Consider the following 13634-nt stretch of genomic DNA (forward strand, 5'->3'; position numbering starts at 1 on the left):
CCGCCCATCTTATCAGCTCTATTAGAATTAAAAAGACTGTACTGAGTAGTACTGGATCAAGGCTGATGTCATCCACTATTTAGTTTACCTCTTGAGCTGCCTTCCAGCATATATTAGCGTTACAACATCCACTGGGGGACAGGCCAGCACAGGCATCCACATCTCCAGACAACAGCCCCTTGAAGCACACAGCTGTGTTGTGAGATGGTATCAGCCAGTGCAGAGCCCCAGGAATCTGGGAAAACCTGTGTGTGCTTGGGCAGGGTTGGTTATTGCAGAAACACCTGAGTCAGCTTCCTTTCTCCCTATGGCTGTCCCACAGCCTTCCCTGAGACAGACAGTCCTACACACCTTCATCTTGCCTGCTCCTTGCTTTTCTCCTTCTCTCAGATCTCCGTAGAAAACTGCATATTGTTGAGTTTCCTGGGCCATCTATCTTCTTCACTCATTTTTGCTTGGGAGTGTTAGCTGCAGCCCTATGCCTAGGCCACTCTGTAAGATAGAGCTTCCTCTCTCTGCTTTTGAATGGGACAAGGAGAATGGGACTGCTGGCAAAGAAGGGCAAAATTGGAAGCTGCACGAGGTTGTGAAGGATGAAAACCTTCAGCCAAGGCATTGTAGCTAAACCACAGAGCCTGCTTAAGAAGATGAGCTGGAAAGAGATGATGTAGTTTGATAATGATATCAAAGAAGCCAATAGGGAAAAGATACTTTCTTCATTTAAGTTTTTTACTGGAGTGCTATATATGTGCACAGCAATGAATGAAAGCTTTGAAAACTGAGTGTAGGTCTACCAAATATACAGAATCTAACAATCATTTATAACAGGAATTGTGAAACATTTTCTTAAAGCTTACATTATAACTTTGTTGTAACTATTGTCTCTTCATGGAGAATGTTATAAGCAGCAGAGAAGAACAGGGTAATTCAATACTGCCCATATGATTAGACAATCACTTGTACCTTTATTTCTATTACTGTCACCATCTGCCAGCAACACGAGTTATACTTGAATATCTTGCAAAAAATAACTACTAATACACATATTGAGGGGCTTACCTTTGAGGGGTTTAGACTTTTTGACAAAACTGCTGATCTCTTGATATAATTTTTATACACTTGGCAGTAAAATACATAATCAAGGACAGTTTAAAACATACATATACAAGAGATGCACAAGTCATTAAAAGCTGTGTACAAAAACTTGTGATTAACACAAATTTACTTGTGATAACACAATCTTTGTATGTATCTCATGCAACCGCATATTTTTTTTGTTCTCTTGTTGGAATCTTTAACATTCAGTTCTGCTTTACTGTCTAAGCTAATTAATGCACACTAAACTGAACTGATTTTGTTAATATTTTAGCTAGAGATATTGAGCTCCCCACATCATTTCAGTGCTCTGGCTTTCACACATCAGCCTCATTCACTCACTCTACAATCCTCCGTGTTAAAAAATAATATAATCTGACTTTATTTTATCTATTTATCACGCTGGGATAATCAAGAGATAACAAGTGAAAACCGAAATGAAGCATGAGGTGTCAGCATACCAAACGTCGCAGCAGAAAAGACTGTCACCACCGGAGGGCACTAAACCCTGAGAAACTAAATTGGCTATAAAAGGACACACAAGAAAATGGATGATTTCACTGGAAGCACACAGGAATTTGCTAAGATGATGCAACTTCTTATCTTAACATTGTCAGTTAAGTGCCAGAACTGGTAAGAGTGGCCTTATCCCAACCCTACACTATTCAGTAATCTGTTCTGTGAGTGTACCCACCAGTGCACGACCCATCACAATTAAACACTGAACTTCTCTCATGATGTTTAGGAGCAGTTTAGCAAGATCAACGGAACTAATCCGTGCAGGCATGACGCGAGTCATGCCTCAGACATTGCTAGTGAACAGATATTCAACGACCCTTAAGAATCTCTCTACCAGCAGGAAATACATTAATTCGTTCTATTTCCCAAAAGACATCAAAATAACTTCTCCTTGTGGTCTTTTTTTTTTTGTGGTTTCTTTGAATTATAATTTTTAAGAAGGCTTTGATGGCAGCCGTAAACCGGGCGATCCAGTTATGGGAGTGTTAACTGCGGGATTACAGCACTAAAACGTCTGTTCGTGCTTGAAAGGGGATACAGGCTGCCGTTAAGATTCCCTTGATCTCCAGCAGCTCTCTCCGAGCCGCTGCTGCTCTCGCCGGGCTCACAGAGCCGCGTCCCCGGCTCGGTCCTTCCCCGCGGTCAGACCCAAGCGGCTCGGCTTAGCTGGGACCGCGCCCATGCGGTTTCCTTGCCCCGGGGAGAGCGCACGCCGGGGACTTGGTGTTAGTTCTGCTATTGTCAACGTGTAGTAACTCCGGCCAAGAAAAACGTAGATTATAGTCTGTACAGTCGTCTGTTTGTTTAGACACCATAGGTGTTACAGCTGCCTGCGGTGCTCTCCGCAAACAGCTGACTGGAAAGTGATGAAGTAGGAAAAAAATGCAGTGAGTAATGATGAACTTTTGCATACTTTGTAAAACTTTTTACTTCCTTTGAGAAGCGCTGGCACTCTGCCGCCTTGCAGCACATCTCTTTATGGCACTCTCTTTCCATTTCCTGACGGTTTTAGGGCTGTGCGGTAGCAGGCACAAATAATCAGCTGTCTCCATACACAAATTCACTGCCCATTCCCATCAGCAAGCTTTGCTGTATTTCTTCGCTCCTGATCCCGCTATTCAAGCAGCTGGGTTTCCCTTCGGAACTGTGTGTAGTGGGAGGAGTCAGATCTCAGCCTCTGGAATATGTGAGGAAAGAGTTTACGGAGCACAGACTGAAACTCAGACGAGCTGCGATCTCCCTTGGGCTTTCTCTTTCGACAGTGGCTATTACATTCTTTTCTTTACAGTGGCAGCCTTCACAGGAGAGCACACAGTACAACATCCATCCCTGTCTCCTGCCTCGTTTATCACTCCTCCGCTCTCCTACCCCAGCACAGCCTGGTGTGGCAGCCTGATGTGGGCAGAGGCTGACCCCCCTTCACTCACAGTAGCTGTCCTGTGATCTCCCACATCTCAGATATGTGTTGAAATTTTAACAGATGTTTTTGCCTGGGATACAGAAACTATGCTCTGGTGCATTAAAAATAATAATAAAAAAAAGCTTGTGATAACTGGATGGTACTTCTGGGTACCATAATGCTGGATTTGGGTACCTAACTTACATCTAAGTCTCACTTTACCTTTCTCAGGCTGTTTGGTATCAGGCCCTACCAGTGTCTAAACAATTAACCTCTTTCCAAATTACACTTACTTATAAGGGGCTAACTGAAAGACAGGGAAATATATTAGCTCTTTGACCAAAAAGCTTCAACAGCCTTTAAATCAGTTGACAAAAGCACACTCCTGAAAATATGGGAGGCAACAACATTAATTTCTGGGGTACATCCCACACATGCTGAAATCTCACAACACAGCAAACATCCATGGGGTAGTTGAGCCATCAGAGGAGCAGAAGGAGGCTGAGGAGGCTGGGAAGGAAAGGCTTCCCTTTCACTCCTGTCCCTATTTCAAACTTGTGTTTCATTATTTCTGACTTGTGCTCACAGTCTGATTTGAAAACTTACTAAAACTCTGGAGATATATATATATTTTAATATATCTATATTAAAAAACCCCTTTTTAAACAAGAGAAGTGTACTCAATACACTTCAATAGCAGAAACCTGGTGCACCTTCTGAGACTGTGATGTGGATATATGACATGCATAGCAGAAGGAATTCTGAAAGGATATGTTATTTGAACAACTTGGGTAGGTCCCCAGGTGGTAAATGCAAAAACTGTATATGTTAGATTCTCTCCCAGAGGACTGATAAAAGAATGAATTTTTTTTCAGAGCATATAACTAATAGATACAAAAGATTCCCATTTTCCACGTGATTTATGACTCGGGGTTATCTTTTTAGAGGTGCTTTAATGCCAAAAGGTTTAGACAGTCTTTTAAGTTGACTTTTGAAAGTTGGGATCTCAGGTTGTAAGTTAGGAGTTCTTTTGAACAGCTTTGGGGTACCTACCTGAGACAACAATAGGCATAGAGATATCTTTGAAATCTTCTCCTTCAATCCCACTAATTTTGTGTTTAAATAGCAATTTGGTTTTTTTTAAATATGAAGGCCTGTAAATCAGTTCCATGCTTTGGAAAAGGCCCATCGATGGACAGGAAGACTTTATAAGGGTTACAAACTACCCACTCTCCTTTAGCACACACAAAGGATTATGCTTTGCTGCTGAATATACGTTTATTCATGAATATGTACATTTATTCACTGCTACCAACTTTTGGTGGTGCTTGCTGCCTTTACCCACAGTCTTTTAGGTATTTTTATTATTTTTTGGTTTATGTTTACACTGTATTAGAAACAGTGTTAGAACTCCAGACCACTAAATACAGAAATACTACAGTTACTTTATTAATATTTCAGGAATAAAACGGTCCTGCCATTGTGTGGTTCCCAATCTCCTCCTTTATTTTGGCAGTACCTGTTGTTTGCAGTGATTCATGGAACTGAAAGCCCAGGAATAATAAAAAAAAGAAACTAAAAAGGGTCAGTCAGTTTAACAGGTTGACATAAGTCATGCATCACCTTATGACTGATCAGCCACGACACTGGAAAGTGGGAGGGAAAAAGGTGTGTGCCCTTTGAAAGAAGTGTGGTCCTAGATCACTTGGGCAAACTGTGAGACAAAGTCAGACAATGGCTGCTTAAACTCTGAATGCATAAGAAAATTCAGTGCTGGGTATTTCATGGAGCTCCTGTGCTCCTCCACAGATCATTCTGGGAGAGCATCGTCCCAACCCTACCACAGGCCACTGTGTAATTTGCACAAAGTGGACATACCATCAGCCTGTGCAATTACAGAGGTCTGTAAAATCTTCTTTGGCATTCTGGCTGAGGTACTTACACAGTTTTAGGTACTGTTGGGTTTGCTGCTGGGTGGAGCTGGGCAGAGGGAGCGTGTAATTAGGAGGCAAAACTGAGCAAAGACCTCTCTGGTTCTTGCTGTTTCTGGCTCTTGTTGAATAGCAAATCTAATTGCATTGCAACTCTAATTGCATATTTTGTGGGCATAAAAGCATTTATCCAAGATATCTAGCGCTATGAGGAAATTAAAGGCTTAGAAAGTGCAACTTTTAAACTGAACGTGGTGACCTGGTGCACCGTACGCAGTCACAAGCTGTTTGAAGGCATGCTTTGGTACACCAAGCCCTTCCTCTTTGTTCCCACCATCCTGCATCATGATATTAAACCCAAACTAAATATTTTAGGCTTTGGAAAGCAACCAGACACATTTTTAGGTCTTGCTCTTGACTAAAAATACACTTATTGAAGCAGTAATGCTCCACAAATAAAGGCTTAATATGAAAACATGCTCATGAATCAACTGATTGACTTGAATAACTTTTTATTAAGAATTCCTGTAATGAAGCTGCTGTTGTGTTACAGTTGCCCCAGTAACAAAACTCCCCACCAGTTTGGTGCATGGAATGGTTAACTCAGGTAATAAAAGATGAATGTACAAAAAAGTTAATCTGAAAGGCCTGAGATTATATTAGTATACAAAAACATATACTAAATACATGTACTGAACATAGAGAGTGTTGGGAACTGTCTCTGACGATTGAAGGAAGCAATGAGGAGTCAGGGCTGTTTATCAATGATTTAGATGAGGGATTGAGTCCACCGTCAGCAAATTTTCAGATGACACTAAGTTGGGGGGGAATGTCGATCAGCTGGAAGGCAGGAGGGCTCTGCAGAGGGACCTGGACAGGCTGGAAAGTTGAGCTGATTCCAAGGGGATGAGGTTCAACCAGGCCAAGTGCTGGGTCCTCCACTTTGGCCACAACAATCCCATGCAGGGCTACAGGCTGGGGACAGAGTGGCTGGAGAGCAGCCAGGCAGGAAGGGACCTGGGAGTTTGGATTGACAGAAAGCTGAACATGAGCCAGCAGTGTGCCCAGGTGGCCGAGAAGGCCAATGGCATCCTGGCCTGGATCAGGAACAGTTTGGCAGGAGCAGGGAAGTGATTCTTGCCCTGTACTCAGCACTGGTGAGGCCACATCTGGAGTGCTGTGTCCAGTTCTGGGCCTCTCAGTTCAGGAAGGACATTGAGGGGCTGGAGCAGGTCCAGAGAAGAGCAACAAGGCTGGTGAAGGGACTCGAGCACAAGTCCTATGAGGAGAGGCTGAGGGAGCTGGGGTTGTTCAGCCTGGAGAAGAGGAGGCTCAGGGGAGACCTCATCACTCTCTACAACTCCCTGACAGGAGGGTGTAGCCAGGTGGGAGTTGGTCTCTTCTCCCAGGCAGCGATCAGTAAGACAAGAGGTCAAGGTCTTAAGCTGTGCCAGGGGAGGTTAGGTTACATATTAGGAAGAAATTGTTTACAGAGAGGGTAATCAGGCATTGGAATGGGCTGCCCAGGGAAGGGGTGGATTCTCCTTCCCTGGAGGTTTTTAAGATGAGACTGGATGTGGCACTTAGTGCCATGGTTTGGGAACCACAGCGGGGTTGGATCAAGGGTTGGACTTGATCTCAGAGGTCCCTTCCAACCCGGCTGATTCTATGATTCTATGAATGGTACAGCTGCAGGAGCAGCTGTCAACGGAGCCTCAAGGGTTAAATTTCTTCCTGGTAGCTTTTATGGGGCTGTGTTTTGCCTTTGTGATGATAACGCTGTCGATAACAGAGGGATGCTTTAGATATTGACGAGCACAGCGCGCCTGTTCTGCTCCTGGCGGGGGGCGCACAAGACGCTGGGAAGGGACACGAGCCGAGCCCACACCACGTATATAAACACCACTCTCAGGCACATGGTCTGATTTTTGGGGGTTTGTTCCCTGCGGGGCCAGCACCTCCCCGAACTTGCCGACCCTCCTGCGAGGCCCGGCCCCTCTCGGAGCCGCCCGGCCGGGGCTGCTCCCCCGTTCCCGCCCGGCCCCGCTCCGCCCCGCGGGCAGTGCGCATGTATTGAGCGGCCCAGCCCTGAGTCACCCCCTCCGCTCCTCGGCCGCTCCCGGCGAGGGCAGGAAAGGCGGCCACCATGAACCGCTTGGGCAAGAGAGGCAATGAGACCCTCATCGAGATGTCGCTGTCGGCGGACGGTGAGCGGGGGGGAGCGAGGGAGTCGCTGCTCGGTTCCGCCTCTGCCCCCCGGGGCAGGGCAGGGCAGGGCTGAGCTTCCTGCCCGGGGGTGACTCGGGGCCCGCGGAGGCGTCGCGGGTGGGAGGCGGCGGGGGCGAGCGGGGCGTGGGGGATTTGGGGCGCTCTGGTTCCTCCCCGGGGTCTGCAGGCCGGCATCTGTGAGATGGGGCTGATCCGGGGGGATTCCTGGCCCCTCCTGCCTCGGGTTTGGTCCTCCGGCTTCCACTGAGCGCAGCAGAGCCACTTTTCCATGAGCCTGATCAAAGTATGATTAGATCTTTATAAACCCCAGGTAAACCTTGAAAGCAAAGGTTCTTACATCATCACCCGCCCCAGAACAATGAGAAACCCCTTGATTTTCATCCTAAAGCACACTGCAAATGCACAAGTCCCTCTGCCTGACGGCAAACTTTTATCCTCCCCCGAGGCACCAGCTGGGATCAGGTGCCGGCTCCCAGGAGCTGAGGTTGCCATTACAAGAAGGTTCAGAGCAGGCTGAGTCACCCCTCTCTTGGAAGGTGGGAGAGGTGGGAGCAGCCCCTCTCCCCTGCCACCCCATCCCAGATGTGCTGGTGCCCCTCAGCTTTGGATGAGGCCCCTGCAGCAGTGGCAGCTGGGCAGTGGGGTTTGTGTCAGGACCTGACTTCTTTTGCAATAGCCAGGTTACAGTTTCCACTTCATGTCGGTATGGTATGTCATTGCTTATAATAAATGTGGTCATATTAATGATTTTGTAAAATAACATGACGCAAGTGCGTATTTATCAGCACCTATGGCAACGTGAATCAACAGTGAGATGTAGGAGAGCATGTTGATGCTTTCAGCATGGGACTGTGGTTATTTAAAAACAAAATAAAAATGCTGACCTGGAAAAATTTTTTTTTTTGGGGAATAATGCTTTGCCATCAGTCCTAGAAGTGAAGATCTTAAAGCAGGAAGGAACTCAAGTGTTGGCTTCTTGGGTCATGTGTTCTTCCTCAAAGCTCAATTATGCTGTCTGTTTTAGCAAAACCTATAATGCCATAATATATGTTAATACCCCCCAGCACTAGTGTCAAATCGTGATTTTTCAAAATATTTGACAATCTTGTTTCAGAGAGATACGATGGCAGGCATTGACTGTGAAAATTACCCAGAAGAAGCTCTTAGCAGTGCCAGCAAGGAGCGGCGTCCAGCTGCGGGGAGGCAGGCATCCACAGCAAGTGTCAGACGAAGGTTGGCCCTCTCTGGGAAAGCCTGGTGGAGCTGGCAGGCTTCTTAGGAACTGGAGCAGATGGGTGTTACAGCCTCTTGGCCAGCAATGCTATTCCAAAGGGGATGTGGGGAGGCCTGAGTCACTGCCCATCCCGCTGCCTGTGAGCAGTGAAAAGTGCTAGAACTGAACTGCTCTAACCAGGGGTTGTTCTTCTGAAGTGGCTTGAGACTAAAAAATATTTACAGAGCACACAAAATATTCCCATTTAGGGAAGGATTCTATGAAGTCAGGTTTGTAAACGCAGTATTCAGTTTTCCCGTGAGTGCCTTGTGGGTTTTTTCTAGTCATGAATATTGAATATAAGGAGATTTGAGGAGTTTCAGTGAACAAGGATGGTTAAGGAGGATTTACCATACAGTAGCACATAACTGTTCAGACAAAATCTTGTAACAGTTCAATTAATTTTTTTTAACTAGCCACTTTTCTAAAACAGAAACAAATTGAATATGAGTAGTCTTTTTAAAGTTTATGCAAATTCATTGCCCAAAAATCTCTCAAGGTTAAAAAAAATAAAATCTTCCTTAAATTATGTCTCAGAAAACTTAACAGTATGCATGTACTGCCAGCAGAACTTCTTGTGGATCTAAACATCTGTTTTGTGCCTTTAAGGAAAAGCCTCCTAAGGCTGTACATGTCTAATGTGCATAAGAGGGCCCATGTGAGTCAGTAGGAATAAGGCAGAAGAGAAGACATCTGCTACTTATTTTCCTTTCCATGTTTGTATTTGGATAGTGTGTGTGTATTTAATTCTGGTTTACTACTGCTTTTCATTAAACTTGAATGCTGGTAGACAGGTTGTGGGGATGAAAAACTTTCTGCTGCTGTTACACAGTTTAACTTGCAGAGTCTGTGTTCAGAGCCTGTGTGCCACAACTCCTACCTGGAAGGAAGTTTTCTGGCTTCCTGCTGAATTAAATCTGCGTGAGGTAACAACTTCCACTTCTGTGTGTGTGATTTTGCATTCTGTTAGAAGATATGTGTCATTTACCTCAAATATTAAACTCTAAGAAAACTGAACTTGTGAAATTGGAATGTAAATATCAGAGGAAGAAGACCACACTATGTTGCTAGGAATATTTATGTCTTTGTTGCCTTTCAGTGTTTTTTTTCCCCCCAGCACTTTAATGCTACGGTAACTATGTTGTGGGATATATCCCAAGACCGTGGATCTTCTGGAAACTTGCAGTTGGCTCCATGCCATGATTTGAAATATGCTGCCTTTATACACATGGCTCCTCTTCAGAAACTTCCAGGAGTCTGGTTTGAACTCGAAACACTCTAAGCCGTATAAATTCAAATGCTCACTTAGTTTGGTTGTCATCTTGCTTGTGTTCCCTCTGAGAAAGGTGGAAAAACATCAGGAAGAGCCAATGGTATGACTTGCAAACAGCGCTTGTGCCAGAGTTTTGGCATCTTGTAATGCCTCAACATTCAGGGCCAAATACTGCTGTCATTTAATAGATGATGATACTTCACTTATTTGATCAGAATTATTATGATTCATACTAATAACATAAAATACATACCTGTGTTCAAAACTACATCTGTCTCTAATTACTGGCGCAATGTATGGAGTAATTTCTGATCTATTTGTGGAAACGCTGAACGGGATATCGTGTTCCCACAGGGCTAAACCAAGGGGTTTGTTAATGGGAAAGCTGCTGGAAAGATTATTCCTAGGTAAGGAAATAAAAGCTCCAAGAAATTTATAGATAGTTCAGAATATAAAAGGCAGGGGAGAAAATACTCTTAGACCAACCAATGTGTAGTTTCTGAGTGGAATTTCTTTGCTGGCTGCTATGAGTCACCGCGGGGGCACAGCGTAAATGCAGGTTGGTTATTGGAAGGTAAACCTCCTTGTAGCAGAAAACTCCTGTCTGTAGTAGGAAAACTTGCTTTTGGGAACTGATCCCAACAGCTTACATCATATCATTGTATGATGCTTTTAATGAGGAAATGAGAACATCAAGCCCATTCCACTGCAGCTGTTAAGTATGGACTTTTCTCCAAAGATTGTGTTAGTTTAAAAAAAAAAAGAAAGAAAAATTGCTCTTGGAAAACACTTATTTTAGGTGAGAACCCTGCATATGAGCTTAAACTCACTCCCTGTAGCCTGGTGAGCAGCAAAGGAGGGATTAAGTCCCCCACATGCCATCTAAACCCAGTAGCAATTCTGTGGGTTGTTTAGGCCACACTTTGGGAAGCTGGGAAATACAGCTGGATTCATAGAATCATTAAGGTTGGAAAAGACCTCTAAGATCCCTCGGGTGCAGAACTGAGTGATAGTCCTGCCATCACAGGTGAAAGTGTTTTAGCCTCTATGTAATAAGGGGTCCACAACTTCAACTTCTTGCTCAGAAAACAAGAGTAAAATCATCTGTACCTGTCTCTCCCTCATAACAGTTCCTGGAGGAATGCTTGGTTCCAGCTGGGGCCAGATGTTCTGGGCTGTGAATGCCAAATGAATGCCAAGAAAGCCACCAAATCCCTTCTGGTGTAAGGCAAAGTGATGTTCTCTCAGTGTTTCCCTCTCCATCAATTTGCAATTAAGGTACTGCCTGGTGAACTGTGCTACTCTGAGGCGTTCCCTACACAAATGAAAATAACTACTATAAAAAAGGATGTGCACTTTAACCTCTATGTACAAAGGCTTAATAATTACTGTGATAAAAGCAATCACTAGGATAAGATATCAGGGCACTACTGACAAGGTGCTTTTAAAATTATGCTGAGAACTGTTGGCAGATAATTTGTAAAAAAAAAAATTCTCAAACAACCAACCCATTAAACCCAGTACCGTTGTCTTCATGTTTAGTATTTGTAAACTAATGAGTTGCATGTGCAGGTGGAGGAGATTTACAGTCATCTGACATAAACGTGTAATTAGGAAGGTGATGTAAGAATGTGGTCAGATGTTAACAGGCAGGGTAATAATGCAGTGAACCTTTCCACAGGTTTATTATTGTGATCTGGGGATGAAAGCAAAGAGCAGTATGATTACTGGGTTGTGTTTTGTTATCTAGCAGTTATTTCATTATATTTGGTGATAGCTTTTCACGTGCGCGTGTGTGCAAATGCACGGAGGGCAAGGAAGGTCTAGGGATAGTTCTTGCAATTATAACATAATTGTGGAAGGATTTTGAGGTGTTTGCTGTGTACCAAAGCTGAATAGCATGTCAGGAATTATTTATAGGTTAAACATTGTGTGATAGCACACCATGTAACATTGTGTATTTGTTGGAACAATTAGTACATTTTGTGTTACATTAAACGCTGTGTTTGGGAGGAGATGATTCTAGTTTGGGACTTGGCTACTTGGATTATACTGTAGAGATTTGTGTTTTTCATTGAAACCTGTGGCTGTTAAAGCTGTGGTGTTCTTGTCTCTATTCTCAATGAGGTAGTGAAATTCCAAACATGTTTTTTTAGGAAGCAAGTATATCTTTGTGTGAAGTGCAGTCTTATAACTGGAAATCCCAAGTGATTCTCTTCTTTACCCAGCTCCCAAGGGAAAATATGAAATTTAAGGCCTTTGGCAAAGTAGCAGAACCCCAGCAAGCCATGTGGGCAGGGCTTGTGATGCACATGGTTGGCCTTTCATTTTCTGCACTAGCCCTAAATTAGAGAGGGTCCTGTGGTCTGTTATTCAAAGTTTTCCTAACTGTTGGGTAGGAAATCAGAAAGCCTGTGTTTCTGCAATTTATAGTATGCTAGAATATACCATACTAACAAGTAATAGCTAGCAGATGTGGATTTGAGGCCACTGGTGGTTGGATACCTTTACCTACTTCAGTTCTGTTAATTGACTGGTGCTCACATAAAAAACTCCAAGTGATGGAAGCCCTGGTCCATTGCCCTGCTCATTTTCTTGACTGATAGGAACTGTTCCTCTCTGGGATCAGTTTAGGAATTCCAGAGTTACTCATTGTCTTTAAAGTAATTTGGACAAAAACACTAATGCTTCCAATTCTTGCATTTGTTTATAAAAGGTCTTCCTATGCTGGTGTATTTTTATGTTGTTTATTATAAGAAAATGAGATACATGGTGGATATACTAGCAAAATTCTCAATGATGCATTTCATTAGAAGCATAATCAAGAGTATTGAATGAGGTAGAGCATAAGGACCAGAAGGGACAAAAATTTGGAGATTAAATTGGCCATCTGAAGCTAAATGTCTGGATAACATGAAGCTGAGGAATACTGTCTGGTGTTTTACCACCCAGCTCTACTGAGGTTTGTTTGTCATCCTAGTCCTCCTTACTTGCATGCATATAAATGCTGCAGAGTTTAAAAATACTTGGCTTTGTCCAGCTATCTCTAGTCTGGGCTTTCTTTTATTAACTGCATTTGAACCTGTTAATCAGTTTACATGTGTCATTCTGCAGAATGACCTTAAAGGTCTAGGTGCTTTAAGTCTTTTCTATGCTGGTGCATAAAATATGGTAATGGTTGTTGCCTTAGCTGCAGTAAATGCCATTCAGGATCTGTGTTACAACACTGTGCTTGTGCTTGTTTTGCTAAAACCAGCTGTACTCAACTTCTTTTTTTTTTTCTTTTCCCCTTTTTTGTTATCCTGCTGCCTTTCAATCAAAAGGGGAGGTGATTTTGTGGTTCTTTAAAAGAGAGGCAGCTGAGGGTAAACGTGGAGTTCTGATTTAAAATACCCAATTACTATACTAGAGACTAGAACTAAGACTTCGTGTCTTTTCCAAGTGCTGAATGAGATTTTCTTATTGATAGGAACAGATTTTCCCTATATAAAAGACTTCTTTTTCTTTTTCTTCTGATGCATTGATAAATGCCTGTTTTCTGGAAAGTGCTTGTTTAATAATAAAGCGTGTGCAGAAAATTTATATGTCCATGATGCAGCCTATGCTTGAATGCAATCTTTTTTTTTAAGGAACTAATAAAATTTTTTTAAAATGTTTGCAGTAAACTTTCTTGGATTCACTGAGAATGTTTTCATTGTCAAGAAATAGTTTTGAATTTTTAGTAGCATTTCTGCATGTGCATAAACCACCACTTCAGACATCATTTTGACATTGAACTTTTGGCTCAGCAGTGAAGTTATTACTCTTCAGGCAATGCCATGTGAAGTAAAACCCTATTTTCCTTGCTCAGGAGCCAGCAAGGTGGGTCTCCAGTTCCCCATGGCAACTCAGCCATCCAGCTCTGGGAGGATATGA

At 43.3% G+C, this 13634-nt stretch overlaps 1 protein-coding gene across 7 annotated transcripts in view; it reads left to right on the plus strand.

Moving 5' to 3' along the window:
• The first annotated feature begins 7004 nt into the window (after positions 1-7004).
• Positions 7005-13634, plus strand: part of ANO5 (anoctamin 5) — a 55114-nt gene continuing 48484 nt past the window's right edge. For 4 of the 7 annotated variants that reach the window (XM_064657186.1, XM_064657185.1, XM_064657187.1 and 1 more), the window contains exon 1: positions 7006-7151. In XM_064657186.1, the coding sequence (XP_064513256.1) occupies positions 7091-7151 (61 nt within the window). In that variant the 5' untranslated portion in view covers positions 7006-7090. Of the gene's footprint in view, positions 7152-13634 lie in introns of all 7 variants that reach the window. The other 3 variants (XM_064657181.1, XM_064657183.1, XM_064657188.1) reach the window with 2 other exon arrangements.

The sequence above is a fragment of the Pseudopipra pipra genome, chromosome 6, assembly GCF_036250125.1.
Source record: "Pseudopipra pipra isolate bDixPip1 chromosome 6, bDixPip1.hap1, whole genome shotgun sequence".
In the NCBI taxonomy this organism is placed as follows: Eukaryota; Metazoa; Chordata; class Aves; order Passeriformes; family Pipridae; genus Pseudopipra; species Pseudopipra pipra.